Raw genomic sequence first — 27987 nt, 5'->3', positions numbered from 1 at the left:
AGAGGGGACAGGTTTGGAGGGAGTCTGAGCAGCGATGATGTCCTTGCGAATTGTGTCAATTTTGTTTTTAAAGTGATTGGCAATATCAAGGGCGGTGAGTGAGGTGCTGGGTGGAGGTGGGGGTGGAGAGAGTAGAGAGTTAAAGGTGGAGAAGAGTCGGCGAGGATTGGAGGAGAGGGTCTTGATGAGGGTCAAGAAGTAGGCTTGTTTGGCAGCTTGGAGGTGTAGGTGTGGAAGGCAGATTTATAGCGGGTGAAGGCTTGTTGGGATCTGGTTTTGTACCATAGTCACTCCAGGGCACGACTGTGTCGTTTTTAGAGTTTTGGTGTCTGCCAGGGCTGGAGCAGTCAGGGTCTGATGTCCCGTGTGGTTAAAGGCGCTATTGAGTCAAGGGCGGCTGACAGTGCGTTGTTGTAGGCAGTCATAGCCAGGTCGGGGCAGGACAGGGGGAGGATGCTGTCGTAAAGTTGATCAGCTGCAGAGTGGAGGGGGGCAGGGTTCAGGTTGCGGAGGTTTTGGCTGGTAGTAGTATGGCATTTGGAGGGGTAGGGTTTAGGGGACGAAGAGACAGAGAAGGTAATAAGGTTATGGTCAGAGAGAGGGAAGGGGGTGTTGGTGAGGTTGCGAGGAGCGCAGAGGTGGGAGAAGACAAGGTCCAGGATGTTTCCGTCGGAGTGGGTGGTTGATTGAATACACTGTGAGTGCGAAGGAGGAGGTTAGATGGAGGAGTTGGGATGAGGCCGGGTTGTCGATGTTGACAGGGATGTTGAAATCCCCAAGGATGATGGTGGTAGCTCAGAGGAGAGAAAGAAGGGTAACCAGGATGAAAAGTCATCAAGGAAGCGGGATACGGGTCCGGGAGGTCGGTAGATTACAGCAACCTTTAGGGGGGATGGGGAGAATAGTCGAATGCAATGGGCCTCGAAGGAGGAGAAGGATAGAGAGGGGGGGGTTAGGGAGGACTCGGAAGATTCTATCAGTCCTATGCTTTCAGACAATGTATGGTTTGGTTTTTTTTTTTTTTTTACAAAGTTTGAAAACTGTAAGTGAAAAAGTTGCAGAAATGGTCTGGCTACTCAAGATTAAAAGTAGAATTACACAGGAATAAAATATGGGATCGTCTTTCCATTTTAACTCTTGCTCTCTTCTTCAGAAATATATAGGAAAAACCAATCTTTAGGTCAGACTTACCCGCTTCCTCCATGCTTTGGTCTGTGCAAGTCCAAGCAGCACTTCATGACTCTAGGAATCTCAGTTTGGCCATTAAACTACATATCTGGGTGCTGGTGTATGTACCATGTTGATGATACCTTGGTTAACACCAATTCTAATAGACAGTACGAACCCAGTCCATAAACTGAATTGGCGTTTTAAACTTGATTATCTCATGGAAGACTTTTTTGTGATAGTGCTAATACTACTGTGTTTAGTTTCCTTTACAGATAAATGTTTCCTCCAGGTACAAACACTGCAAAATGCTAGAAGAAACCTCATTTAGGGGTCGTACTGCAGATTTTGTATTCATGTTTCTTTTTGGAGGATTCCTCCTTACAGTATCCTTTAAATGAATAGTATGCAATATGATGTTTCTTATTCAGGTAGCATGACATACAATCATGAAATGTGAAGTTGTAACCCTCATGTTTTACAAAATAGTGATGATTATCTCTGACACCTTTTGGTAAACCCTTTAAAGCTGAACTCCTGGTATGATCTTTATTGCATACTTACATTGGTCCAGTAAGTTGGCGCTACTACAGTGATAGCAGCAATCTTGCTGGTCCTGTATCACTTCCCCTGTGCACACAGAGGTGGGGGTTGCTTGCATGGCACTGCTGCAATTCACAGAATGCCCTGTATTTTTTTTTTAAATAAATACAAGGTGTTCTCTAATTGGATGAGGTAGAGAAGAGGGGCAGTAACATCAAAGGACCTGGAAGACTGCTGCTGTTACTAGAGTAGAGTCGATGCTTCCTAAGCAGTGCCTCAGATATGAAATATGCATACTTTACGTTGGTCCTAGCAGGATCAACATACGGTGCCTTGAAAAAATATTCAAACCCCTTGAAATTTTCCACATTTTGTCATGTTACAACCAAAAACGTAAATGTTTTCTAATGGGATTTTATGTGATAGACCAACACAAAGTGGCACATAATTGTGAAGTGGAAGGAAAATGATAAATGGTTTTCAACATTTTTTACAAATAAATATCTGAAAAGTGTGGCATGCATTTGTATTCAGCCCCCTTTACTCTGATACCCTAACTAAAATCTAGTGGAACCAGTTGCCTTCAGAAGTCACCTAAATAGTAAATCGAGTCCACCTGTGTGTAATTTAATCTCAGTATAAATACAGCTGTTCTGTGAAGCCCTCAGAGGTTTATTAGAGAACATTCATGAACAAACAGTATCATGAAGGCCAAGGAACACACCAGACAGGTCAGGGATAAAGTTGTGGAGAAGTTTAAAGCAGGGTTAGGTATAAAAGAAAATATCCCTATGCAAAATTAATGAAAAAAGACCAAACGTTTTGAAAAACAAAAACGTTTTTCTGTGTTATAAAATTTTGCAAATAATTTTTCTTCATAAATTTAGGCCAAGATGTATTCTGCTACATTTCTTTGGTAAAAATAGCCCAAATCAGTATTTTTTTTTATGTAAATAGTAAAGGTGCAGCGCTGGGGATAGGAACAATAAAGTGCAAATAACAGTTAAATATAACATGAAATATGTAAAATCGTCCTTCAGAGCATAAAGTACAATAAGTGATATCACTAGTGGTGATCACAGTGAAGTCAGGCGTCCAAATGAAGAGACGTATAACGTGGGGATCCTGTAGAGTCACAGCTTAAAGTGTGAATATGTGATCCAGAGGTGATAAATATTAATGAGCAGAATGCGCACTCACCAGAAGTGCGTATTTAATACGCATATAGGAGGTCTCCTGTGTCATCAGGCACACATTTGGTCATCCGTATTCTGGTCAAGCTGCATTCACTATCATCATCTGGTCACAAGCGTATCAGGATTCCAGGGTTCCTCAGTAAATCACAACATCTGGGGTCACCTCTTTAGGGCAGACACTGCGGAGGATGGCACTCACGAGGAGAGCCCGGAATGTGCGGGGCTCCGCCCAGGGTGTTTCCCGGCTGTCCTGGAGCTCTTACAGTTCAGCCGCCCCGATCCCGCAGTCTCCGGTTACCCGGGGTAACCGGAGGCTGCGGGATCAGGGCAGCTGAAGTGTAAGAGCTCCGGGACAGCCGGGGTAACCGTAGGCTGCGGGATCGGGGCAGCTGAAGTGTAAGAGCTCCGGGACAGCCGGGAAACACCCTTAAGCGAGTACTCACCCCTAGAGCGGGCCCACTGCTTGCAGAACCTTACGTCCGAAGGCCTGCTCTTGCACAGAGACCAGGTTTAGTTTGTAATGCCTAACAAAGGTCCCATAACTGGACCAAGTTGCAGCCCTACAGATCTGTCCTGGGGAGGCCCCTGCCTGTTCCGCTTGTGTGGCCTCCATGGCACATGTAGAATGCGCCCTGATGCCCTCTGGGACCTCTAGACCATCGGCCCGATATGCCTGCTCTATTGCTAATGTCAACCATCTAGCCACCGTGCGTCTGGAAGCTCTTTGACCTTTCCTAGCCCCGGCAAAAGAAATAAAAATAATAATAAAAAAATGAATCGGTTTTACAAAACTCCTTCGTCCTATCCAGGTAAAGGAGCACACACCTTCTCACATCCAACGTGTGAAATTTTACTTCCTTTTCACCTGAAGGATTAGCGCAAAATGAAGGTAAAACAATATCCTGTCCTCTGTTCCTAAAGTGGCCTTAGATTTTCACAAAGGCTGGATCCGTCCTGAACACAACTCTATCTGAAAAAACCTGAAAATAAGGTGCTCTGATTGAGAGCTTCAAGCTCACTCACCCTTCTTGCCGTGGGGATTGCTACCAAAAAGGCTGTTTTGAACGTGAGGGCCCTCAGGGATCTGGGAACTAAGGGCTCAAACAGCGGCTCCATTAATACCTTACGTACTGTTGACAAATCCCACTTTGGAAAAGGTCTATTTCCTACAGGTCTCTGTCTTGACAGAGCCCTAAAAAACGACCAATGCTTCCTTTGCTAATGGGGACTCAAGGAACACACTTAGAGCCAATATCTGACTCTTAAGCGTGCTGACCGCTAGCCCTTTATCGGCCCCCGCCTGCAAAAATTCTAAACCGATACCAGGTATCGGCCGAGGCCCTGGAGCACCACTCATTAAAACACCTCCGGACCTTACGGTAGATCGCTTGGGTTTCCTTCTTCCTACTAGCGATTAGTGTGGACACTACCCTGACTGATAATCCTTTTGCTAGCAGGAGTTGTTCCTCAGAAACCACGCCGCCAATTTCTATCTCTCCACCCTGGGACATAGAACCAGGCCCTGCGATAGCAAGTCTTTCCGTAGAGGTAATACCCAAGGTGGCCGAATTGCTAAGGTCCTCAACGTTGAGAACCACGCTTGTCGGGGCCAATACGGAGCTATTAAGATCAGAGAGGTTCTCTCCGTTCTGAATTTTCTCAATACTGCCGACAGCAAGGCGAGCGGGGGAAAAGCGTAACATATGGGACAGTCCCATTTATGCACCGGCGCATCCACCGCACGAGCCCCGTCCCACCGATTTAGTGAGAACATCAGGACTTTGCTGTTCTGACCCGAGGCAAATAGGTCTATGGCTGGGGACCCCCATTTCTTTACAATGGTTTGGTAAACCTCCCCATTGAGAACCCACTCTGACTCTCTCAACTGCCATCTGCTTAGGAAAGCGGCCACCTAGTTTAATTCCCCTTTCAGGTGGACTGCAGATAAGGAGGCTAAATTCACCTCTGTCCATGGCAGTAGCACCGCCGTTAGGCCCCAGAGGGACCTGCTTCTTGTTCCTCCCTGTTTGTTCACATAGGCCACCACCGTCGCATTGTCCGAAAGGACGTGAACATGATGGCCCCCAATCAAACCCTGGAAGGAACAAAGGGCCTTTCAAACTACCCTTAGTTCCTTCCAGTTTGAGGATTCTCCTCTCTCTTCTTGAGACCACGCGCCCTCTACCACGGATTCCTCCATGTGTGCTCCCCATCCCTGGGCGCTCGCATCTGTCGTGATTTCCCTGACCACCGGAAAATTCCACAGTAACCCCGGAGTTACGTTGGTTGCCTTCCTCCACCACCAAAGGGATCTCTTTACCTTGGTGGGAATCTGCACCCAGGAATCTAACGACCTCTGCTGCCGGTCCCAAACGTTCAAAATGAACAGCTGCAGGGGACGTACAGTTGTGGCCAAAATTATTCAACCCCCAATGCTGTAAAGGGGTTTAGGGACTATAGTGTACATTTGGAATTGTATTCAGAATCAAATCCTACAAGGACGTTGTAACTACCCAAATGCAACTAAAATGACATCAATTGTTTATGTAATACAGTAGTAAATGGTTCTTATGTGGTTTCTTCATTGCCACAATTATTCAACCCCTTAAAGACTACCACTCTGAAGAACAGAGGTTCATACAGGTGCTTTCCATCAGGTATTGAAAACACCTGTGGATGTCACCGAGCAGCAATCAAGCATAATAAGCACCAATTAGGCAGCTTTAAAATGACTGTGATACTCAGCTCCTTCTAGACATTTACTGGTGTGGTTACAAACATGGTGAAGGCAAGAGAATGGTCCAGGAAGACAAGAGAAGAGGTGATTTCTCTTCACAGGAAGGGCAATGGCTATAAGAAGATTGCAAAGATGTTAAACATACCAAGAGACACCTTAGGAAGCATCATTCGCAAATTCAAGGCAAAGGGCACTGTTGAAACGCTACCTGGTCGTGGCAGAAAGAAGATGCTGACTTCGACTGCTGTGCGCTACCTGAAGCGTAGAGTGGAGAGAAGTCCCCGTGTGACTGCTGAGGAACTGAGAAAAGATTTGTCAGATGTGGGTACAGAAGTTTCAGCCCAGACAATAAGACGCACACTGCGTAATGAAGGCCTCCGTGCCAGAACTCCCAGGCGTACCCCCTTGCTGTCTCCAAAGAATAAGAAGAGTCGACTGCAGTATGCCAAAAGCCATGTGGACAAACCACAAAAGTTGTGGGATAGTGTTCTGTGGACTGATGAAACAAAATTAGAACTGTTTGGGCCCATGGATCAACGCTATGTTTGGAGGAGGAAGAACAAGGCCTATGATGAAAAGAACACCTTGCCTACTGTGAAGCATGGTGGAGGGTCAATCATGCTTTGGGGCTGTTTTGCTTCTGCAGGTACAGGGAAGCTTCAGCGTGTGCAAGGTACCATGAATTCTCTTCAGTACCAGGAGATATTGGATGGAAACGTGATGCAGTCCGTCACACACCTGAGGCTTGGGAGACGTTGGACCTTTCAACAGGACAATGATCCCAAGCATACCTCCAAGTCCACTAGAGCATGGTTGCAGAGGAAAGGCTGGAACATTTTGGAGTGGCCATCGCAGTCACCAGACTTAAATCCGATTGAGAACCTCTGGTGGGACTTAAAGAAAGCAGTTGCAGTGCGCAAGCCTAAGAATGTGACTGAACTGGAGGCCTTTGCCCATGAAGAATGGGCGAAGATACCCGTAGATCGCTGCAAGACACTTGTGTCAAGCTATGCTTCACGTTTAAAAGCTGTTATAACTGTAAAAGGATGCTGTACTAAGTACTAAGATTGAATGTCACTTGGGGGTTGAATAAAACTGATAATGCTGTGAGCACAGAAAAGACATTTGTGGTTATTTCATTATAACTGTTATGTTATATTTGTCTGACCTACAAGTGCCTCTTTAATGTAAATGTAAGCAAGATGACTGAATGATCAAAAGCAATGTCAAACTGGCCAAAACACTCAATTTCAGTGGGGGTTGAATAATTTTGGCCACAACTGTAGATGCAGCCCCACCCACTGTACCGCCGGAATGGACAAGGTTAACAGCCCTAAAACTGACATAGCACGCCTCAACGATATTCCTTGGCTCTCCAGTAGCCGCCTGATCCCCCAGTCTAACTTGGTGAACTTCTCGGGGGTTAGAAAGGTTTTTTTTGACAGGTGAGTCCAGTATATAGCCCAGATAAGTCATTCTTTGGGCTGGAATAAGACTGGGATGGCTGCTGAACCTGGCCAAGTCCAAACTCTCCAAATGGTTCCTCACCACTGCTATGTCCCGCGCAAGCTGCTCCTCCGAGCTTGCGAATAAAAGAAGATCGTCTAAGTAGGCTACCACTGAAATTCCGTTCACCCAAAGTGGAACCAGCACCTCGGACATAACCTTTGTGAAGATCCTTGGAGAGGAGGAGAGCCCGAAGGGCAAGGCCCGAAACTGCAGGTGACACGTCCTCCCTGGACCCTGAACTGCTAGTCTGAGAAACTTCTGAAATGTATCCGTGATGGGTACGTGCAGATAGGCATCTTTCAAATCAATTGAGGCTAAGAAAGCCCCTGGAAGCAGGGCTTTGACTGTAAAAATTGAGTCTATCCGAAACTTCTTGTATAGGATAGTCTCGTTCAGGGGTTTCAAATTTAGAATCAACCTGTACGCCCCTGAAGGTTTCTGGACCATGAACACATGTGAGTAGAAACCCTCCCCTATCTCTGCATTGGGGACTCTCACTACTACCTTTTGCTCCTCTAACTCCCGTAGAGAAGCTAGTAAGGCCGAAGCCTTTTGTGGACATCTGGGCAGGCTTGTTACTAATAACCTTTGTGGCGGTGGCTTTGAGAACTCCAGGCGGTACCCCTTCTCCTGATGTCCAGTACGAAGGGGCTGGAGACCTCCGCTTCCCAACGTGGCAGGAAGACCCCCAATCTTCCTCCCACCGGGGGAATCGAGTCACCGCGGCTTTTGGAGCTGCTCAGGACGACGGAAAAACGCTCCTCCTTTGCCCCTACCTCTCTGCCCCCATGCCCTTTTCTGAATCTCTGGCCTAAGGACCTGTAACCTCTTTGGGGGATGAAACTTCCTTCCCCCTTGATCCTGCATTTTCCGCTTAAGGGGAAAGGACTTCTTCCTGCCCGCCGTGTGGTCTAAAACCGTCTCTAACCCTGGGCCAAACAGGAGATCACCTGAAAAAGGAATGCCACATAACTTCCCTTTAGAAGCAATATCTCCCTGCCATGTTTTTAGCCAAAGGGCCCTACGGGCTGAGTTGGTAAGGGCCGCCGACCTCGCTGACAACCTCACAGACTCTGTCGAAGCAGCCGCAAGGTACCCTACCCCCTGCAATAACATCTGAAAAGACGCAAAGATCCTATCCTTAGGGGAATCAGCCACGATGTGCTCTTGTAACTGCGTGAGCCAGTACTCCATGTTCCTGGCCACTACCGTGGTGGCCATGGCGGGCTTCAAATTGAACAAGGTCGATTCCCACGATTTTTTATGGAGGAAATCTGCCCTCCTATTCACAAGATCTGGCAAAACCTCCATGTCCTCAAAAGCTAAATCCATCCTTCTAGCAATTTGGGAGAACCCAAATTGCTTGGGATTTTTGTTCCACCAGAATCCAAAATCCAGCTTGGGATTTTTGTTCCACAAAGCAGATGAATCCTCATCAAACAGAAATCGGCGTTTGAGGGATTTAGAAAAAAAAAAGGGCTTCCTCTCAGGATCCTGCCACTCCTTTATCGTATCCACCAAAACCTCGTGAACGGGAAAAACTCTCCGCTTTTGTTCTTCCATGCCGATACATCTGATCATGCAGTGAAAGGCGTTTTTTATCCTCAATATCGAGCGTGACATAAATTGCCCCCAACAAATCGTCTACCTCCTCCAGGGACAATTTGTATCTAGAGGGGCCTCTGGGATTGTCTGAGGGGCCCTCCCCTTCTGAATCCTCTTCAGACTGGGAGCCCAAGGATGGCTCACCTTCCGCAGCCTCCTGGCCTTCCGTTCCTCGACTAGTTGACGGAAGCAACTGCTGGGGGGGGGGGGGGGGGGAGAGCTGCGGCCTGGGGTAACGCTAAATTCTCAAAAGGTATATCAGTTCCCTCACTGATTTAACCAAGTCTCCCTGTGATGGACTCTCCTCCCTAACTAACAGAGGGCCGGGAACACCCCTTGGAGCTAGGAGCCCATAGGTAAGGGAAAGACTCCACTGAGTCACCTACCTGTGCCTGGCTGATGCTGGCCTTGGTGCCTTCTCTCCGGACATTGCTCAGGAGGGTGGTCGCCTCTTCTGCAGTATCGCCTGTCTCCACAGGCTACCGCATTGCACCGCCATCTTGCCACCGATCTCGTGACTTCAGGGCTGCGGCCAGAAGCCGCGATCCCGGGAGAAGCCCCGCCCCTTCCACCAGAAATGACGTCTCCCCTCATCCGGCCCTGAGTGCTCCAATGCCGGCACGTATGGGAGGGAGCGGGACTCCTACCCCGATCTCCCTAGAACTCCGCACGAGGACGCCCCGGCTCCCGCAACTCTCCGGAGGGGGCTGGCTGACAGGTTAGTGCCGCATCTTCCACTGCCCCACAGAGGCAGCAGCCCTACCCTTGCAGCGTTCCCTGGGGGATAGTAGCCGGCTCTCCGGCCTTCACCCCACGCTGCCCTGTCTCCAACCTAGAAACCCGGTCTCACTGTCCCTTGCCAGCGCCTGGAGAGGCCTCCAAAAGATGTCTCCCCACCGGAGGAAACACAAAAACTGAGGTCGGAGGGGAGTGACAGTTTTTATTTAGTGTGGAGGTGTTTCCTCAGGTGGGGAGGAGCCGAGGTCTCTCAAGGTGCTGTCCAGAAAGACGAGAGGGGAAAAACCCTTTAACAATTGGGGAAATGCTATAAAAATGGGATTTTGTTGTTACAGTAATATCCCTTTCTCCGAGTTCACTGATGGACACAGGTTCTTCTGATTCTTGACCATAGGATTTATGCCTACAGGAGTAGGACACCTATAGGGTGGTCCTAGCTAGTATAAACCCCCTCTCTGCTATAGGCAGCTCAGTTACAAAGCAGCACAAATAAAACAGAACCATAGAGGGATGGGTGCTGTTCCTCTTGGTGAACTCAGAGACAGGGATTTTATGGTAACAAAAAAAAAAAAAAAATGTTCTCTTACGTTCATTGACGGACACAGCTTCTTCTGATTCTTGATCACAGGGATGTCCCAAAGCAGTGCCTCAATGGGAGTGGAACACCTGAAACACAGATGCCTGGTGATAGAAAACCCAGGAGGCACTAATATTTAGGGTGCAAAGGGCCTGGACACAGGGAAGGGAGTACAATGTCTTTATTCAGTTGAAAATCAGACACCACCTACAGAATGAAGGAGGGACGCGGACAGAAAACCACCATATACCTGTGAAAGCGCAAATAAGGAGACTTACATGGTAAGGCCACAAACTATGAAACCCGACGTGTGAAAGTGATGATGACCATCTGAGAGAGCGTAAGGGAATATCCCCAATATTCTCAAATGGAGGATTCTAGAGGACTGAAAGAACCAATTTCAGGTCTCAGAGCAGCAAAGGTTAAAGCACGGGAGATGCACGTCGAACCCCTTGGATGAAGATGCAAATCAAGGAGTGCGTGGCCAAGGGATGCTGAAAGACCATAAGGGCAGAAATCTGGCCCTTAATGGTGTTCAAGGCGAGCTTCTGCTCAATGCCCAAAGCTGAACCACTGAAAAGGAACGTGGGTGGGCAACCGTAACCTTGTTCCAGCAGATATATGCATTCCAGGTGCAATGAGAAATTTTTAGTGAGGTAGACTTATGTGCCTTTAACATGCTAGTGATCACCAAGCCCGACAACCACCTATCTCTCAGAACTTGGCTTTCAATAGCCAGGTCTGTAAAGCAAGATAAAAGATCAGCCCTTGGTAGAGAGCTTCTAGAAAAGGCAGCTGCCAGGGAACATCTGTGACCAGCTGCAGCATGCTGGCATACCAGGGTCGTCGCGGCCAATCTGGAGCCACTAGAATGGTCAGAATCCCTTCAGCTTCTATCCTGCACAGCAGAAAAGGAAGAAGTTTGAGAGGAGGAAATGCATAAATGAGCCAATACTGACCCCACCACTCCACCAGAGCATCCGACATCCACCAGGGGGTCCCTCACTCTCGCCACAAATCTCAATGCCTTCCTGCTGAGGCAAGATGCTAGAAGATCCACATCTGGGGTGTCCCAGCACAGACAGATGTTTTGAAATATATCTGGGAACAGGGACCACTCCTCCGAGCTAGCTTCTGAAGACAGAGGAAGTCTGCCTGCTAGTTCTCTATGTCTCTACGCCTGGGATGTACAAGGAGGAGGAGTTCCTGCCCACCAAAGAATGAGCAAGGCTTCCAGCGCCACTGCCGCACTTCTTGTTCCACCTTGGTTGTGGCATTGTCTTATTGGCTCTTGACCTGGCACCCACGAAAAAGCTCTGTCCATCGCTCCAGATATAGCCTGATCGCCCGAAGTTCCAGGACATTAATCAGTAGTTGAGCATCCTCTGGTATCCAATGATTCTAAGCTGATCTTGACCCTAAGACTCCTGGCATCTGTCATGGCCACCATCCAATGGAGAGGGAGAAAAAACTTCCCAGCTTGAAGAGGAGACTGAATCCACCAGAAAAAAAGAGAGGTCCTGGTCAACTGGCCCAGATGAATCTGATTATTCAAGGACACAGGGGACTTGTCCAACGTGGACAAGATTTCTTTCTGCAGGACCCTTGTGTGGAGCGACAGATACTGAACTGCCTTGAATGTGGACACCATGAGACCCAGGACCTGCATGCAAAGCCACAGAGAAGACTTCCTGCGGGACAGCAGCAGCCAAATCGCAGTGCAATGTTTCTGTAGCTTGTCATGTGGGAGGAACACCTTGGCCAGTGCCGAGATAAGGATTGGACCCAGATACTTCAAGCCTCCTTGTCGGGGTCAGAGCGGACTTCTTGAAGTCCAGGACCCATCCAAATTCCTGCAGAAAGTGTGGATCGTGATTGCCACATTGTCCATCAGTGCAGAGGGAGTCTCCGCTCAACGAAGAAGGTCGTCCATATAGCCAAGCATGGCAATCCTTCTTTGTTAGAACTGGAGCCAGTACCTTTGTAATAACCTGAGTAGAGGCCAGACTGAAAAGAAGTGCCACAAACTGATCATGTCCCAGACGACAAAGTGTAAGAAGTGCTGGTGCCCAGCTTAAATGGGAACATTCAAGTACGTAGCCTTGATGTATATGGAAGCCAGGATATTCCCTGATGAAGGGAAGCGACCGACAGGCTGAATTGCATCTTGACCTTCACCCCCATAAAGCTATTCAGGGCCTTGAGATCTAGGATCCGGCAAACTCCTTTTTTCTTCAGAACCGTAAACAGGTTGTAGAAAAAGAATTTCTCTGGTGGACAGGAACAAAATTCTATCTTGTAGCCGGAAAAAATCATTTTATGGACCTATTTGTCAGAGAGCAGGAAGGTACATGGACCTGGAAAACCAAAGAGATCATGGTCCTCCCTGGCCACGGGTGGGGGGGCAAGCCTTTATGCTGGGAGGACTTGTCTGCAGACTTCGTGGGCTTGTGGAGCAACTAGTGATGCACCTCATCTGCAGAAGCCATGAAGTTCTTGGATCTTTTGGCCGAGGAGCCAGGGGAATGAAAAAGCCTCTTGTTGGCAGAGAAGGATGGACTCTTCTCACCAGTAAGATTCTCGATGATGTCATCCAGGGTACCTCCAAAAAGACATTCACCCTGGAAGAGTAAGTCTGCCAAGGCCTTTTCAGATGTCTTGTTCACAGACCAGCACTTGAGCCAAAGAACTCGCTAAAGCACCACAGCTGGGACGGAAAGCTTAGAGAGCAATTACCCACACATCTGAGGCCCTGGACCAACTGGTCTGCCAGATCCTTACCCAGACCTTGAGATAAAAGCTTAGTATACTATGTAAATATCTGAGCTGCAAGAACTGTGGCCAATACCAATGGCAGTGCCGGGCTGGTAACTGTAAACATAGTGTGGGCGACCGATTCTGCCTTTTGGTTTGCAGGATCCTTAAAGGAGAGGAGCTCTTCCACAGGTACCATGGTTTCATTGTTCAACCTAGAGAAAGGAGGTTCCACAACCAGATGAGAGTTCCAAATTTTCGAAAGAGCCTCCTCAAAGGGACAAGCTACCAGAACGCATTTTGGGACAGCAAAGGGGTGTTTCAGATGTTCCCAAACCTTGTAAACAAATTTATCAAACTAGGCAGGGTAAGGAGAAACCTTAGAAGGAGCCAGCTTGTGAGTACTAAAGGGGTCAGCCCTCGGCAACCCCAGAAGTATCCTTAATCTTTAGATGTTCCTGCACTGAGGTAATCAGTGTGGCCCCAGTGTTTTTTTCCTGCACGGAAACAGTGGCAGAGAAATCATCCTCGCTATCGATTTAGGGACATGGAAAAATTGGGCTTGTGGCAGCAGAAGCTAAATCTGGCTCAGAATAGTCAGAGGAGGAGGGCCAGGATGGGGGGAGAGTTATGCTTACCCTGCGCTTGAATGGCACCTCGACCCAGGAAACAAAGGCTTTAAGGACTACAGACAGCATGTCTAACAGGACAGAGGACTCGGGGGAACTGCCATCTCCGTGGGAGGATCGGGCAGAAGCATGAGCCTGGGACTCCAACCTGAAAAGTATGGTACCACTGGGACACGAACCACCAAAAATAGGGAAGCGGACCACCCCTAACCAGCTGTAGCAGAGAGGGATGGTACCTTAGGTCTGTACTAGAAATAGTTAGGACCCATTGCTTATTTCTACATGGTAACATTGTTAGGTACCATCCAGGGGCGGACTGACCATTTGGAAACCCGGGCACTGTCAGAGGGCCCGGGGTCAGTAGGGGGCCCCATGAGATGCCCCTGGTACCTTTTTCATAGGCTTTTTTGAGTTTGGGCAAGGACACAGGGGCCCCATGATCCCCTATTGCCCGGGGGCCCCATGAGTTGTCAGTCCGCCCCTGGTACCATCCCTATCACTGAAATAGAACAACCAATAATCCCTCTGAGGGGTAATGGGACTTACCAGTGTTTTATATATAGGAGGGAAGGGTGCAGGGGTTCAGAGAAGGGTGCAGGGGTTCAGAGAAGGGAGGGGGGAAAAAAAAAAACAAAACCCTCCTAGGACAAAGCCACAACTGTTACTTCGGCCTGGTATATGTGTACCTGCCTGGATTTGCCTTAGGCGAGTTAGTTTTGTTGTATTTTTGTGATTGTTAATTTGTTTTTAGATGGAACATTGCATTTTCTTATTCTACTGACAGGACAACAGCTCCCTTTGAATGTCCTGAAACGGAATAACATGGAACAGCAAGTATGGCCTTGACCCCCGGAAATTAGCCACCCAGGAACACATGGCTGCTGCTGCAGCAGATTCAGGGAGTCCCTTAGCCTCCCCAGGAAACAACCCCCACCATGTCCAGACCACAGTGCCAGCTCCCCAGGTCAGATGGAACAAACTGCACAAAAGGGTAAAATGGGGGAAAGGAGGATGGAAGGAAAGGACCTAGGCCAGGAGGAGAACCTGCAGGGCCAAACACTCCAAGGAGTATCCATACTCCACACCATGCCTGAGGAAGGGGGGCTATCTACTTACTGATGCAGGGAATAATGAGCAACACTCCTCACATAGATCCTCCTTCCTCCGAGGTGGGGGCTACCAGCCATGGAAAGCAGTGACACAGATGTCAGGTGCCTCCGTGAGACGTTTAACTTGCCATGCGCCCTGGTATGGGGATGTCACAGCCGACCCAGTGCGTAGCTAAAGATTTGCGTGCACTTGCTTGCCAGGCTGGGATCTAGTTTGCCCAGCCTGGATGCTGATTGAAAAACTCTACAGGAATAATAAAGCTATGGCACCACAGTTCCCATCAGGAAACTAGGTCTTTACTCCTAAACACTAGGCAGAAATAACAGAGTTGCATATAGCAGAGAGGGGGCTTATACCAGCTAGGGCTGCATTCTTTTCTGCCTAGTGTCCTACTTTTGTAGGTGGCGCTATATATCCTGTGGCCAAGAATCAGAAGAAGCTGTGTTCATCAATGAACTTCAGAGAGAAATACTTAACTGGTTCCAGCACTAAGTGTTTAAGACAAAATTCAAGAGTTTCTCTTCATTCTACCTGTTAGCAAGCAAGAAATACCTACCTTAAACAAATTATTTAGTAAAACTGAAGTCAGGGTTGCTTATATTTGGAAATATATAAACCAATCCTCACCTCTATATACTACTATAATTCACTTTTGTGTATAGCTAATGGCATTGTGTTCCCACCTAGTATGGTAGAAATTGATTGACCCCTTACCATTTCTGTTACAACACCTAAAGGTCTCCCTGATCCTGTCCCAATAGTAGAGTAACTCTTTTGCATTTATCTAGCATTGTACATAGTGGAATGCCTGTTAGCTGTAATAAGTCTTCAGGGGGCATCTATGGCGATTTAATTTCTATACAGTTTGTCTATTCTTCCTTAACATAAACCAGCTTTTTGGTCTTTTTTCTAGCCTCTCTTTCCTTAGTCAAGCTTTTACCCTTATGTTAGTGTATGTCTGGTGCCGCAGAAATCCTTTCCTACGAATTAATGTCTTTGGTCTTCTCACACTTCAGGCTCCCTTTCTGCCCTGGGTTCTTCTGTGTTTCTCTTTGCTAATAGGAGATTCCATCCTTCTTGACCTGCTGGGTAAGAGGTACTTTATTGTGGTTAGGGAAGAGAAAAAACACATTTTTAAATATGAAATTAAAAATATGTTGCATCCAGCCAGCATATGGAGATCTCAGCTCTTTGTCCAATTTCTCCTTACCTCCTGTTGGAAAAAGACTATTTACACACATAAATAAGTTAGAGCAAATGCGCTATAAAAAAAAAAAAAAAAAAAAAAAAAGGACCAACGATTTTGAGAAAACAAATATTTTTGACTTTTTGCTATTAACATGTCCAGTAAAAAAAATTTATAAAATCAAATTTTGTCAAATTTAGCCCAAAATGTATTCTGCTACATGTCTTTGCTAAAAAAAATCCCAATACCTGTAAATTAATTGGTTTATGTGAAAGTTATAGCGTTTACAAATAGCAGTATAGATACTGGAATTTTTTTTTAAATTTTTACTAGTAATGGCAGCGACCAAGGACTTATAGTGGGACTGCGGCAGGCATTCTGACACTGGGGGGAATTGACTTGATGTCACTGACATCCCCAGTGACACCAATACAGTGATCGGTGGGAGAGAAAAAAAAAAAAAAAAAAAAAAAAAAAAAGCACTTACACTGTACTAATGGCACTGGGCAGGAAGGGGTTAACATGAGGGGTGATCAAAGGGTTAACTGTGTGCTGTTTTATTTTACTTTACTGTCTGTGTGCGTGCTTCACTGTAATCACACTGCTACGGATGGCTGTGCACAGCCATCCAAAGCAGTGTGCATGAGCCGACAGGGAGAACTGTATTGTTTACATACAGCTATCCTCCCCATTAGAGATGCTCGGCAATCACCGGGCCGGGACCCAGTGATTGACAGCCATGGATGTGAATGGCGGCGCGGGTAGGAACCCCATACCTGGAAATGCAAAATCACGTGAATATATATATATACACATCATTTTGCGCACCCTTGCCGCTCTGTAGCAGTATATCTGCTATAGGGCGATCAGGAAGCAGTTAACGCGGAGTTCCAGTCCAAAAACTGTAGCTGCTGGCTTTTAATAAACACACCCTCACCTGTCCCAGGGTCCAGCAATGTGCTCACCCGAGCTGTCCTTTATCTCCCTGGCATCTCCACTGTGGGCACCAGGCTGTGCAGCTTACAGCTTCACAACCCGGTGCCCGTCGCGCTGCACATTCAGATTGGTCCAGCAGTCTTCTGGAACCTTTGAAGTATCCCAGAAGACTGCAGGAACAAGGAGGGGGCCAAACTTCCTGCTCACTTTGCTGCAGCGAAATGAGCTGGAAGTGGGAGCGGGTACCTGGGTGAAACTCTGCTTTAAATTGAAAAGAAAAAAAGTTTTGACTGGAGTTTGGCTATACTCTCTTCTGTCTTTCCCAGTCTGTGTATGCCAGCTCTAATGGAGCATTATCCTCCACATCCAACAACCAGAGCTGTGACAGGTGTTGAAAAGGAGCTGACCTCACTGTAGGGTTCTAGATGTACATGAATTCATGCACCAAGCTTCTTACGAATAGGATAGCAACACAAACTATTAGGTTTGGTGTCATTCCAAGGTCAAATATATCTGTGCATTATGCCATTTAATAATTCTTTAATGGCCTTCCTTTTTCAGGCATTGCAGCTGGACATATTTACTTTTTTCTAGAAGATGTTTTCCCAAACCAGCCTGGAGGAAAAAAGCTTCTAGTTACTCCTGCTATTTTGTGAGTATTAAAACAGGGAAAATGGCGTGTCCTCGTTCCAGCTATTTGTTTACATATAACTCTGGTGAAACTTAAGTATTTTATTTGCTGAAAGTTTACAGCCAGAACATCTTGTGCTTTTAAGATTATCCATGTAAAGATACAGCGGATGGCACTGGGAACAAGAGGTGATTAACAGATCAATTTAGTATTAGTTCATGCTCTACCTCAAGTCAGCACACATGGGAGAAAGGGTATATAAAGATAACTGATCATGTAAAAATAATTGAGCAATTTAGATGGTTAATGTCTATGTTGAGAATTCAGACAAATAAATCCAAGTTTAGAAGAGCACACATTTCTGTTAAGTGCCTTGTGATGCTAAGAGAAACAATAGAGGTTGCCATTATGAATTACTAATCTATTTCAAGTATGCATGAAATAACAGCCTAAATACAATTTCTAGTCCAGGTTTCCTTTAAAGTGTAACCCCACCCAAAACATTTTTTTTTACATTTTGGACAAAGTAGGAAAGAGATAAAACATGTTTTTTGGGGGTGTCTGTATGGGATATTTCCCCCACACCTCTAGACTAGAGCTGGCCATACTCTAGTAGAATTCCAGTAGAAATTTCTTGCTTTAAGAACGTTGGTTTGATTTTTTAATTGTTCATGGGGTCAAAATGATGTTCGTTTCTGACCACAGTGAGTTCAAAAAAGCAGACTGGACATTTTTTCTTGAATTTTTCAATAGTAAAGGTGGTTTTCATTCAGGAAATTACATTCATTCCAAAATGTATTAAGTACTTTAAATCATCATTTGTCAAGTCTTCAAATGTACTTTGAATTTCTGCACCAATGCGCATTTAAAAATCTAGTGTATGGCTAGTTTAAATTTACAAACTACTAAGATGCTTGTATTTTTGCAGTACCCTGCACTGTTTAGCATGGCCAATACAGGAGAGGCCACCACACAAACTACTGCAAAAAATTAACCTGATAGGAGTTGATAATTATATGCATGAGTCACTACATTCTGTATTTGCATATGGAAGCAAATTGGCACTAGACACATTGATCATCAAGACTTATATGTTTTTAGGCTCATATTCTGAGTGTGCTGGCAGATATAAGAATGAATGCCTATATCATACAAGCGGACGTGAATGTAAACTGGAGACAGCCCTAATTTTGCTCACATTTCATGAGAAAAGGCCCTTACATTAAGTACCACCTCAACAATACCCTTTCTCACTTGCCAAATTCAGCTAATCTTGGCAGGACTGAAAGTCAAACTAACCTCTGTTGGGTATGTTTAATCTTTAATATGTTTGAAAACCTCAGCAGCTCCCACAGATTAAAGAGAGTATCTTTACCCTGTAAACAAAAATGTAAAAGGCAGCAGCTACAAAATACTGTAGTTGCGGACTTAAATAAAAACACACGGGTTGATTTGCTAAAACTGGAGAGTGCAAAATTTGGTGCAGCTCTGCATAGAAACCAAATCAGCTTCCAGTATTTTTTTTGTCAAAGCTTAATTGAACAAGCTGAAGTTAAAAGCTGATTGGCTACCAAGCACAGCTGCACCATATTCTGCATTTTCCAGTTTTAGTGAATCAACCCCACACTTTATCTGTCCCAGGATTCAGCGCTGTCCTCACCCGACCCAGCCCTTTACTGGTCTCCAGGTCCAGGCACTGACATCTTAACTGTGGGCAGATGACTCACAGCCGGCTTCCCACACTGTGCCCAGTGAATGGTCCTGCAGTCTCCTGGGACCTGTGACGTGTCCCAAGAGGCTGAGGGGGAAGGTCCGACCTTCCACTCAGATCGCTGTAGTGATATGACCAGAAGTGCGAGCAGGTACCTGTCAAAATCATGTACCTGCTCTCCCCCCCCCCCCCCCCCCCCCAAAAAAAATAAAAATATTGGAAGAGAAGGAAAAGTGTGAGTTCCCTCTTTTTGGTGAAGCTTCCCTTTAAGAACCCTAAAATTTATTTTGGCTGTAAACGATACAATAAAGCACTAGTAAAAAAGTCACATTCAGAAAAAAAAGATTACAAATAAGATCATGCAAAATCCTCTCATCAGTCTTGCCCCAAAAAAGGTTTGCAGTCACTGCATTGTGTAAATGATCGAGTCTTACTAGTCTTGTCTCTGCTCTCTACAGAAAGCAAATATTTGATGTGCCATTAGCAGATCCCAATTATAATCCACTACCAGAGGATTCTGTAAACAGACAGCACCAAGATTAACCACCTCCAAAAGCCCAGGACGGAGTTATCTACTTACCAAGCTCTGGTTTTCAGTACTGAAACATTACCTAATGTAACTTGAAATAATAAAAGCTCTTGTTAAAACACTTGAAATGTTCATTGCAATTGTAGTAATAAAATCCTACGTACCATTCAGCTGGTGTTAAAATCACGTTTTCTATTAATGCATTAGCAGAGGTTCATTCTAATCTCTACTTCTGGAGAATATTCTTCCATAGTCTTACCTTTCCAAGCAGGTCATTCCCAATAAGGCACATTGATGGATATAAAAATACACATTATCACAGTGCATAAGACAAACATGTATTAAGCATAAAACACCACTCAAACAAGGAAAGATATTGAGCATCAGTTTTATTTAAAAAGTTTTTTTCTACAAGTGCATGAAGCACCTATACAAATTAAAAATAGAACACAAAAAAGCTTTACATATCACGTACACAGGTATAAAGGAGGGCTTGGGACATCTGTCTCAGGTCTTCCGGTAGTCAGGTAGCACTAATGCTTCACACTCTGTACATGGAAGGAAAGGATGTGAGGGAGTCAAACACAGCAGCACCCAGCTGCTTTCAAAGTGGAATGTGTGGGTCCCCCGCACCTTCTGATTTGGCTCAAGAGGTGCTGTGACCACCCTCCTCTCCTCCACAAAACTTTAGTCTTAGTTTTTTGTTTGTTTTTTTTTTTACTTTTTCCTTTTTAATTGTTACTTTTTGTTTATTTATGGGGCGGGGTTCCATCTCCAGGATGTGAACCGCGAGTTTCGTCGGGAGGGGACTGTTTACCAGGCCGGTGCAGTGTTGGCAAGACGTCTCATACGCCTATAGGGAGGAAAAGAGAAGAGGGGCAAGGTAAATGATTAGGAGGTTGTAGCTGTACTCTTAACACTAAGTCAGAGGATCATCCTATGGGGGATTTTTACGTAATACTCTCCAGTGGAAAGAAACATTCTGATCTCATTACCTCTAATTCACTTCCAGCCACACTAATTTAGCAAGTAAAACAGAAAAAGCATATAAACATTTCCTATATCATAATAAAGGTTAAATCTAGAGGTCACTCACTCATTGGCACCAAATCCAGTACTGCCAATAGTAGTGCCTGTTAGGCCACAAGTGTGCTTGACAGCTAAAAGTATAGCTAACAGAGCATGCACAATTGTACATACTGTATCTCTGGCCTAAACGCTGAAAAAATATATTCAGTACTATAGTTTAGGTAGGGTCGAACAAATTAATGCAAAATTCAAGAGCTACTTTTAAGGAGCCAGAAAAGATGCTTCTGCTGGCTATAGAAAGGCTCATAAAAGTTAGGTGCCATTTATAATTTATTTAGGCACATTGGCTACCAGGATGCTGAGATTTCTCCAGCCCTGGTCCAAAGGATAATAGACAGACAAGGATTACCGATATCTATCCTAAACAGATTTTAGTAAACTGAAAAATAGTTATCTATTTAGTGGTGGGATTATATCAAATACTATTAGAATTAAAAAACACAGATTCCTTGTGCAAATACTGGGCTGCTTTGTAATAAAGCAAATTCATTGGTAAAACAAAAAAAACAAAAACAATTCTACTGATTATAAGGTACAATGTCTAAGATCTAAAAGCTTGCAAATGCAGACCATCTTGCAAATCAAAATGCCTGCCTTTAAATGTATCAAGAAAAAAAAAACACCTTTGTCAGTGAAAGGTGTTGAGGCTGTGATAAAATAAAGGCATTGAAAGTGCTGGAAACAGAAAAAAAAAATACAAAGGTTTTTCCTGTCTTTAAAATTGCAGGGTTCTCTGCAAGACTTTTCTGTGTTTTTTCCTATATATGCATCCTGCTAGGGGCTAGTTGTTTCAAGAAGTGACACCATGAAAAACTTGGAATGTATACCAAAATCAAAGTATAAGAAATGGTGATCACAGCAGTTATTTGACTAAACTGCTTTGAGGGGAAAGGACTTCAAACTTTTTCATGGTGTATTCCTGAAAAATTGGCAGGATAAGCACAACGTGAACCCTATTTAGAAAAATAGGGAAGCTGGTTTATCTGCTGGGAGGTTAAACAAGAGGAAAGTAGTCTGTGAGGTTTGGTATTTGTAAGGTATGACATAACATATTTGTTAATACATTCATGGCCTTGATTTGGCATATTTAAAAAACACAGCTACTAAGCAACTTGTTCTATTCCCTTGTGCTATACGAAAACCAGACACTGACACAACTGGTCAACACTAGAAGCACCAAACCAGACTACATACACACCAACTTTTCTAAAAAGGCACAATGCAAAAACCAGTAAAGACATCTTGCATACAAAGAACAATTAAGTCAATATATAGATATGCTGTAAAGGGATTAAAACAGTTACATAAATGCCTAACCTTTCACGTTTTTCATTTAACAAGGGTAGAGACATTTTCACTACTGTTAATTGGCAGATCTGAATGTCCGTAAGTACCAACAACACACAAAAGAAACTAGTAACTCACAAGTCTCAGGGTACAGCAATGGAGAGCATCAACAGTACCATCAACCCAGCTGATCATACAATTCCAGCTCACTACTCATAATGCTAATGCTGTGAGGAACTTTAGCGTCTCTAAATCTTTTACCTGTTGGAGGGGGTAGTACTGTATATAGCACAACATTACTTTTTGTACTCCTGTCCTATCGTACCCAGTGATTCAATGGAGAATTCAAATGGCACGGATTATTTTTACTACAGTTATAAATTGCCCCCACTTCAGAACCACTGATCCACATATCCAATTGAGGCAATAAGGCCCTTTAGGGGCTCCACAACCAGCATGGGCCAACCTTTCTGAAAACGAAAAACGTTTCTTTACCATCCAAGAAAACATTAACACTGTCACTACCACTGTCATACACCTAAAAGTAAAGCAATTAAAATGGTTTTATAATAATTCATAATACTGCACATACTTCATAAAGCCACCACCTGCACTATAATCGGTGGAAATTCACGTTGCATTTAACTGCGGCATGCACCAGTAGAATTATGCTCTACAGGGACTGGCAGAAGTTAAATGATTACATTTAGCATTTAAAGCAGCAAAGCTATCTAGAACATTTCACAAGCATATTTTTGGCACCAGTTTTTAAGTATTGCCTACAATATAAAGATTACTAAAGCTAACAGGAATACAACACACTAAAGGACATAAATGATTCTGTAGTCTGCATACTTCTGTTACAGGGGCTACTCTGATTACAGAAACCAGCAATATAGAATATACTGCAGGTCCCACCACCAGATTAAGGGAGGCAAGAGGGTGTCAGACTATCTCAATGTGAGACAATGGAATTAGTTAGAATTTGGTAATTTTAAGTGCGTAAGGCGCTAGGGCCAAGTAAGGGCTATCAGGGAATTTTAGCATAGAGGGTGCTACTAAGCTAATGGCGAGCACTGGGAGAAATGTCCAATCCCACCAGCTTAAGTCAAACGAAATACCAAACACGTCACTTGCAAAGTGTGATAATGATTAAAAGAGGAGCTCCATAGGCTGAAGCACGACAGCACAGACACGGAAAAAGACATCACTTCATAGGCTGGTGCGCAAAAGCTGAAATGTCTTCCTCGTGGACGCTCCGAGGAAGTGCCACCTTGTTGTCTATATTCTACCCCGACGAGAAGCCCGGAAGGAAAATCGTATGAAACGACGGTGGCACCTGGTGTTTCTGTCCTGGTCACGGATCTTCTTTTCCATTTCAGCATCTGTAAGGGTCTCCAGAAGTGGGCACCACTGGTCTGCATCACCTGTATTTCGGATGGCAATCTCCACAGTTGGCAAGGGGTTTTCACTGAAATATAAACAAACACATTAATAAGGGATAAAGTCACATTGCATGCATTTCTTTCATGGGACGCTTCAGCCCATTCTAATGTGTTCGCAACTTCACATTTTACACTATGCAGTAATACGTGCCTAAGCATCTATTTGCTGGGCCTAAAACTGAACTCTTGTATGATTTTTTTATGATATATGATAGTTACATTTGTCCAGCTTTCAATGTAAGTATGCATACCTCATACTGTAGAAGCTGCAAATCAAAAGTCCAGCTACTACAATGATATCAGCAATCCCCTGGTTCCTGTGATAATTGGCTTCTCTTCCTGCAGTAACCATATGGAAGTGGGTGGGGGTGGGACTCACTTGCTCGACACTGGCATCAGGCACAAATCACACTATTTTTTCAATGACTGGATGAGGAGGCGATTGTGCCAGTGATGCCCCACCTTGTCAAATCAGGGAATGCCTTGTATTCATTAAAAAAATAAAATAAAATAAAAACAAGCTTGTCACTTCTGGGAACAGAACCTCAAAGATCGCTACTAGTGCTAGCACTGTACAATTGCTTCCACAGCAATTGCTCAGGTACAGGATATGCATACTTCCATTGGTCCAAGCTGGACCAATGTAACTGTGCTATAGGTCATACCTGGAGTTCAGCTTTAAGCACTCATATGGTTGTAATGTTATGCCAAGTGCAAATATCACATTTTAGAAAGCTGGTATTACATATGATCTTTGGAAGACAATAGTAGTAATTGTACATTGAACAAGTACGCAGATTCACTTCACTGGCAGCACTCTTGCCCCAGGTTAATGAGATATCCAGGAAATCTATCAACTAGCAATTGCAGCTTTCTCAAAGCTTTTTAAAAGTAATAGGACATCTGGGAGTATATGGAATTTCATCAAAGTGCTCAATGTTTCGTGTAGACCTTTTCCTGACTGAAAACACATGCTTACAGTCATCACACGTGATAAGCTACTTATGTTGGATATTCTAAGTCAACTGGTAAAAAAAAATTTAGAGCTCATACAGACAAGCACTGATGAGGAAACATCTAGGAGCACGTGGCTTACAGCTGTCACCCCTGCCCTGTCAAGACTTCCTGAGAATCCCTGCTGCTTACCCAGTGGGGTAGACAAAATGAAAATGCCTGCAATGTCACACAGCCAGATGCTGCAGGCAAGGTTTTCATGCAGCTCAGTGGGAAAAAAGCATTTCACCATTTGGCTATTAAAAAGACTTTTAGTCTGGGTTCATTCTAGGTTTTTGAGATGCATTTCCAACATCTGGGTCGATCAAAGTATTTCCTCCCTCTTAAAGTGCAAATTCTTCCAACAGGTCTATTGGCATGGAACAGAGGACCTACGGTTGCTATCTGACTGTAGTGCTCACTGAATGAAATAGGCATGTGTAGACCCCTGGACGATGCCTTTGCAGCTAAAGGGAAAGGTGTTCGGGGATGGTAAAAAATGCAACTCAACAGTTTTACTGCCCCTCAACTGCAAGTGTGAACGAACTTGCAATATTGGAAATAAATTTACTAAGATTTGGGACACATGACTGTAGTTTTAAGAACACACTGGACACACTTTGCTTTTGAAAGCAAACAGTAGCAATATATCAATATGACAACACTGATGACACAAGTTTGTCCCAATGGTCAGTGTCACTGAAACTGCCCGTTTGTCCCTATGGAATCACTCTAGCCGTACCATCTCTTAGTCGTTTGTCACTCCCATCGCTTGCAATGAATATCTTGCAATGTTTGGATCTGCAGTGATAAATGGCTGCCTAAGAGCAATTCCATAAGGACAAACAAGCAGCCTCTTAGTGATTCTAAGGCCTCATACACACAGCTGCTCCTAAACTCACGTTTTTGGAGCTTTAGGAGTTTTTTTTGTTGTACAAAAGCCCCTCAACTCAACAAAAGCCTATGTGTCCATGTACAGATAGGCTTTTACCAGAGTATAGAGGCAGAAGAATCAAATTCAAAAGAGGAGAAAAATGCTAAACGCTACAAAAACGCATGTGAATGCACCTAAACGTGCGTTAACTTTAGGCGCGTTTAGCTCTTGGGCATTATGTTCATTTAATTGGCTAGAATAAATTATTATTCTGAATAAACTCCCAATCACTTGACACGGGTAAACACAGAACATGCGTTTACCAGCATCAAACGTTTATTTGCTGCCAGGAGAAAGTTGTCCAGGGCAGTTTATTTTAGGGTACATACACGCTGGACGTTAAAAGGATAAGTGCACTTTTTGCACAAAAATAATAAATGCACATTTTTTTTGCAGGTAAAAAAAAAGAAAAAAAAAAAAGGGGGGGGGGGGGATTTATTTTTATTCGGCCCGCAGGGCAGGGGCGTATCTGCTGCGAGGCAAGGACTAGGGTTTGCCAGGACGGGAGAGCTCGGCAGGGCTCGGGCGTGAGGCAGGATGGAGGGATCAGCAATTCTAGAACAGGGGAAGGTGGGCTCGGCTTATGAACCTGCACCACTCACCTGGCCTCTCTGCAGCCAGCCTGCCATCTATTCTGATCAGTGCATGCAACCGTCATGGCCGGAGGGCGGAGCCTAGAGCTGACCATGAAGAGGGGGAGCAAGAGAGGAGACTCCATCGCTGCATGTCGGGTATCACGGCCACGGACCCTAGATAAGTGCAATAGAGGATCGATCTGCTCCCTCTCCCCCCCCCCCCCTCCTCTCTCTCTCTCCCCCCCTCCCCTCCTTATCTCTCTCTTTACATTGTACACAGATCTGTCCCAACAAGGTGTCCTGCATTTACCGTATATTTCGCTCCATAAGACACACTTGGGGGGAAATGTCTGTGCGTCTTATGGAGCGGCCGGCCCAGTATTCCCGCCGCCGTTGTATGTCCGCAGTCTCTGGTCATCTCATGTACTATGACCGCAGTCTCTGGTCATCTCCTGTACTGTGTCTGCATTTGTTCATAGTTTTTTTTTTTTTAAACTATAGTCCGGCCCTCCAACGGTCTGAGGGACAGTGAACTAGCCCCGTTTAAAAAGTTTGAGGACCCCTGCTGTAAAGCATTGCACCAGCGATCAGCAGATTACTGGTGCTATACAGGTCTCCTGCAGATCTGTCAGTATAACTGCTTGTCCGTACGGGACATACAAGCAGATATACTGACAGGAAGATTCAATGAACTACCACGGCGCTCCACAGCGGGGGAAGAGGGTGGGGGGTGCGGAAATCGGGCGGCAGCAGCAGTAGCATTGGGATCATGAAAACTGCTGATTTTACAGTTATTGGCAGAATTGCTTGTGCTCCAAGCTTAAGCTAATGATAAACAGGCACTTTATTCGCAAATCCCCTTGCTGCATTTTTTAAAGGCAATTTCTTGCTAGGCAGAGGTGTAACTAGAACCTTAAGTCCTGGTTAACACTGGATTCGACTTTGAAATTGTGCGACTTCACTTGAGTCGCACAATTTCAAATTCAGATAGCAGTGTGACTTGATATACATCTGTGTCATTTCATGCACAGAGATCTATGAAAGCTGCACCCCAAATTGGCAAAAGTAGTGGAGGAACTACTTTTACAAATCGGTGCGACGAAGTCGGAGTCGCACCAATTAGAAAAGGTTCCATTGCCGATCATTGCATGCCATGTGTCATGCGATTTGAATGGTGAAATCGCATGACAATTCACTCACATCAGCGTGAACCAGGGCTAGAGCCCCGGTGCAAGAAACCACGAAGGGACAATCTAACCCCCCCCCCAACCCTGGGGTCCTTATCACTGATCCCGGGACCTTTCCACATTCTGCAGCAGGCCCTCTTTCTACAGATTTTTTTTCTCAGAGAATAGGCGCAGGAACTCATCCTGCCCCTTCCTAACCACCTCCCCTTCCCCTACCCTGCCATAGTAAATTGGTGCCAAATAATGGGTGTGATCAAGGCTCAGAACTGAATATTGCACAAGGCTCAGGAATGTGAGCATACAGAATCCAAAACTCAGGAGTGTGTATCACACAAGGACCAGAAAAAAAATAGGACTGTATTTACATTAGATGCAAAGTGTCTCTTGTGCTGCCAACTGCTGTTCTCGTTGAATTTTAAAGTCCTCTGCCCTGTGTGACAGGACCCTTGGGCCTATTATATGCACACAGAACATAGAGAGCCAACAGGGAGCATGCTGAACCCAGCGAATTTCCCTTGTCCTCTCCAAGGCAAAATCTTCCCTTCCTTTAAGTGTTCCCCCCAAAACTAACCTCCTATATCACCTCTGCACCCCCCTATTCACAATTCACCTATGCAACCCTTGTCCACAGTTCACCTTTTTTCCTTCCTGTACAAAATTCCCCTTAGCACTCCCCTCCATCCACAACTCATCTTTGTACCCCTTGTCACCACTGCATTCTTCCGTCCACAGCCTACACTCCAGTCACCTCTACATTCCCAACCACAGTTTATCTCTACACCCCATCCATAACTAATCCCAACAGCTCTCTACTCTGCAGAAATCTCACCCCCTTCCCAGCTCTAACCTCTGCACAAATTCACCCCCCCCCCTCCCCCCAACAGCTCTCATCTCTGAACAAACGCCCCCTTTCCCAGTT

At 45.1% G+C, this 27987-nt stretch overlaps 2 protein-coding genes across 3 annotated transcripts in view; one reads left to right on the top strand and one right to left on the bottom strand.

Moving 5' to 3' along the window:
* The window catches only part of LOC149445909 (derlin-2-like), a 37973-nt gene extending 18245 nt beyond the window's left edge, over nt 1–19728 (top strand). Inside the window, exons 4-7 of the mRNA XM_089653197.1 lie at nt 1460–1553; nt 15459–15654; nt 17249–17339; nt 19488–19728. Coding sequence (XP_089509323.1) covers nt 1460–1553; nt 15459–15654; nt 17249–17339; nt 19488–19572 — 466 coding nt within the window. The 3' untranslated portion in view covers nt 19573–19728. The remainder of the gene's footprint in view (nt 1–1459; nt 1554–15458; nt 15655–17248; nt 17340–19487) is intronic.
* A 204-nt stretch (nt 19729–19932) lies between these two features.
* SMARCB1 (SWI/SNF related BAF chromatin remodeling complex subunit B1) overlaps nt 19933–27987 on the bottom strand; it is a 34399-nt gene continuing 26344 nt past the window's right edge. Inside the window, exons 8-9 of one of the 2 annotated variants that reach the window (XM_089653196.1) lie at nt 23274–23405; nt 19933–20411 (exon numbers count right to left, since the gene is read on the bottom strand). In XM_089653196.1, the coding sequence (XP_089509322.1) occupies nt 20372–20411; nt 23274–23405 (172 nt within the window). In that variant the 3' untranslated portion in view covers nt 19933–20371. Of the gene's footprint in view, nt 23406–27987 lie in introns of both variants that reach the window. The other variant, XM_089653195.1, reaches the window with a different exon arrangement.

Source organism: Staurois parvus, unplaced genomic scaffold (genome assembly GCF_062004578.1).
Source record: "Staurois parvus isolate SC_StPar_1 unplaced genomic scaffold, SC_StPar_1.0 ptg000704l, whole genome shotgun sequence".
NCBI classification, from domain to species: Eukaryota; Metazoa; Chordata; class Amphibia; order Anura; family Ranidae; genus Staurois; species Staurois parvus.
Note: the sequence above shows the minus strand (reverse complement) of the source record. Positions and strands in the feature narration are given on the sequence as shown.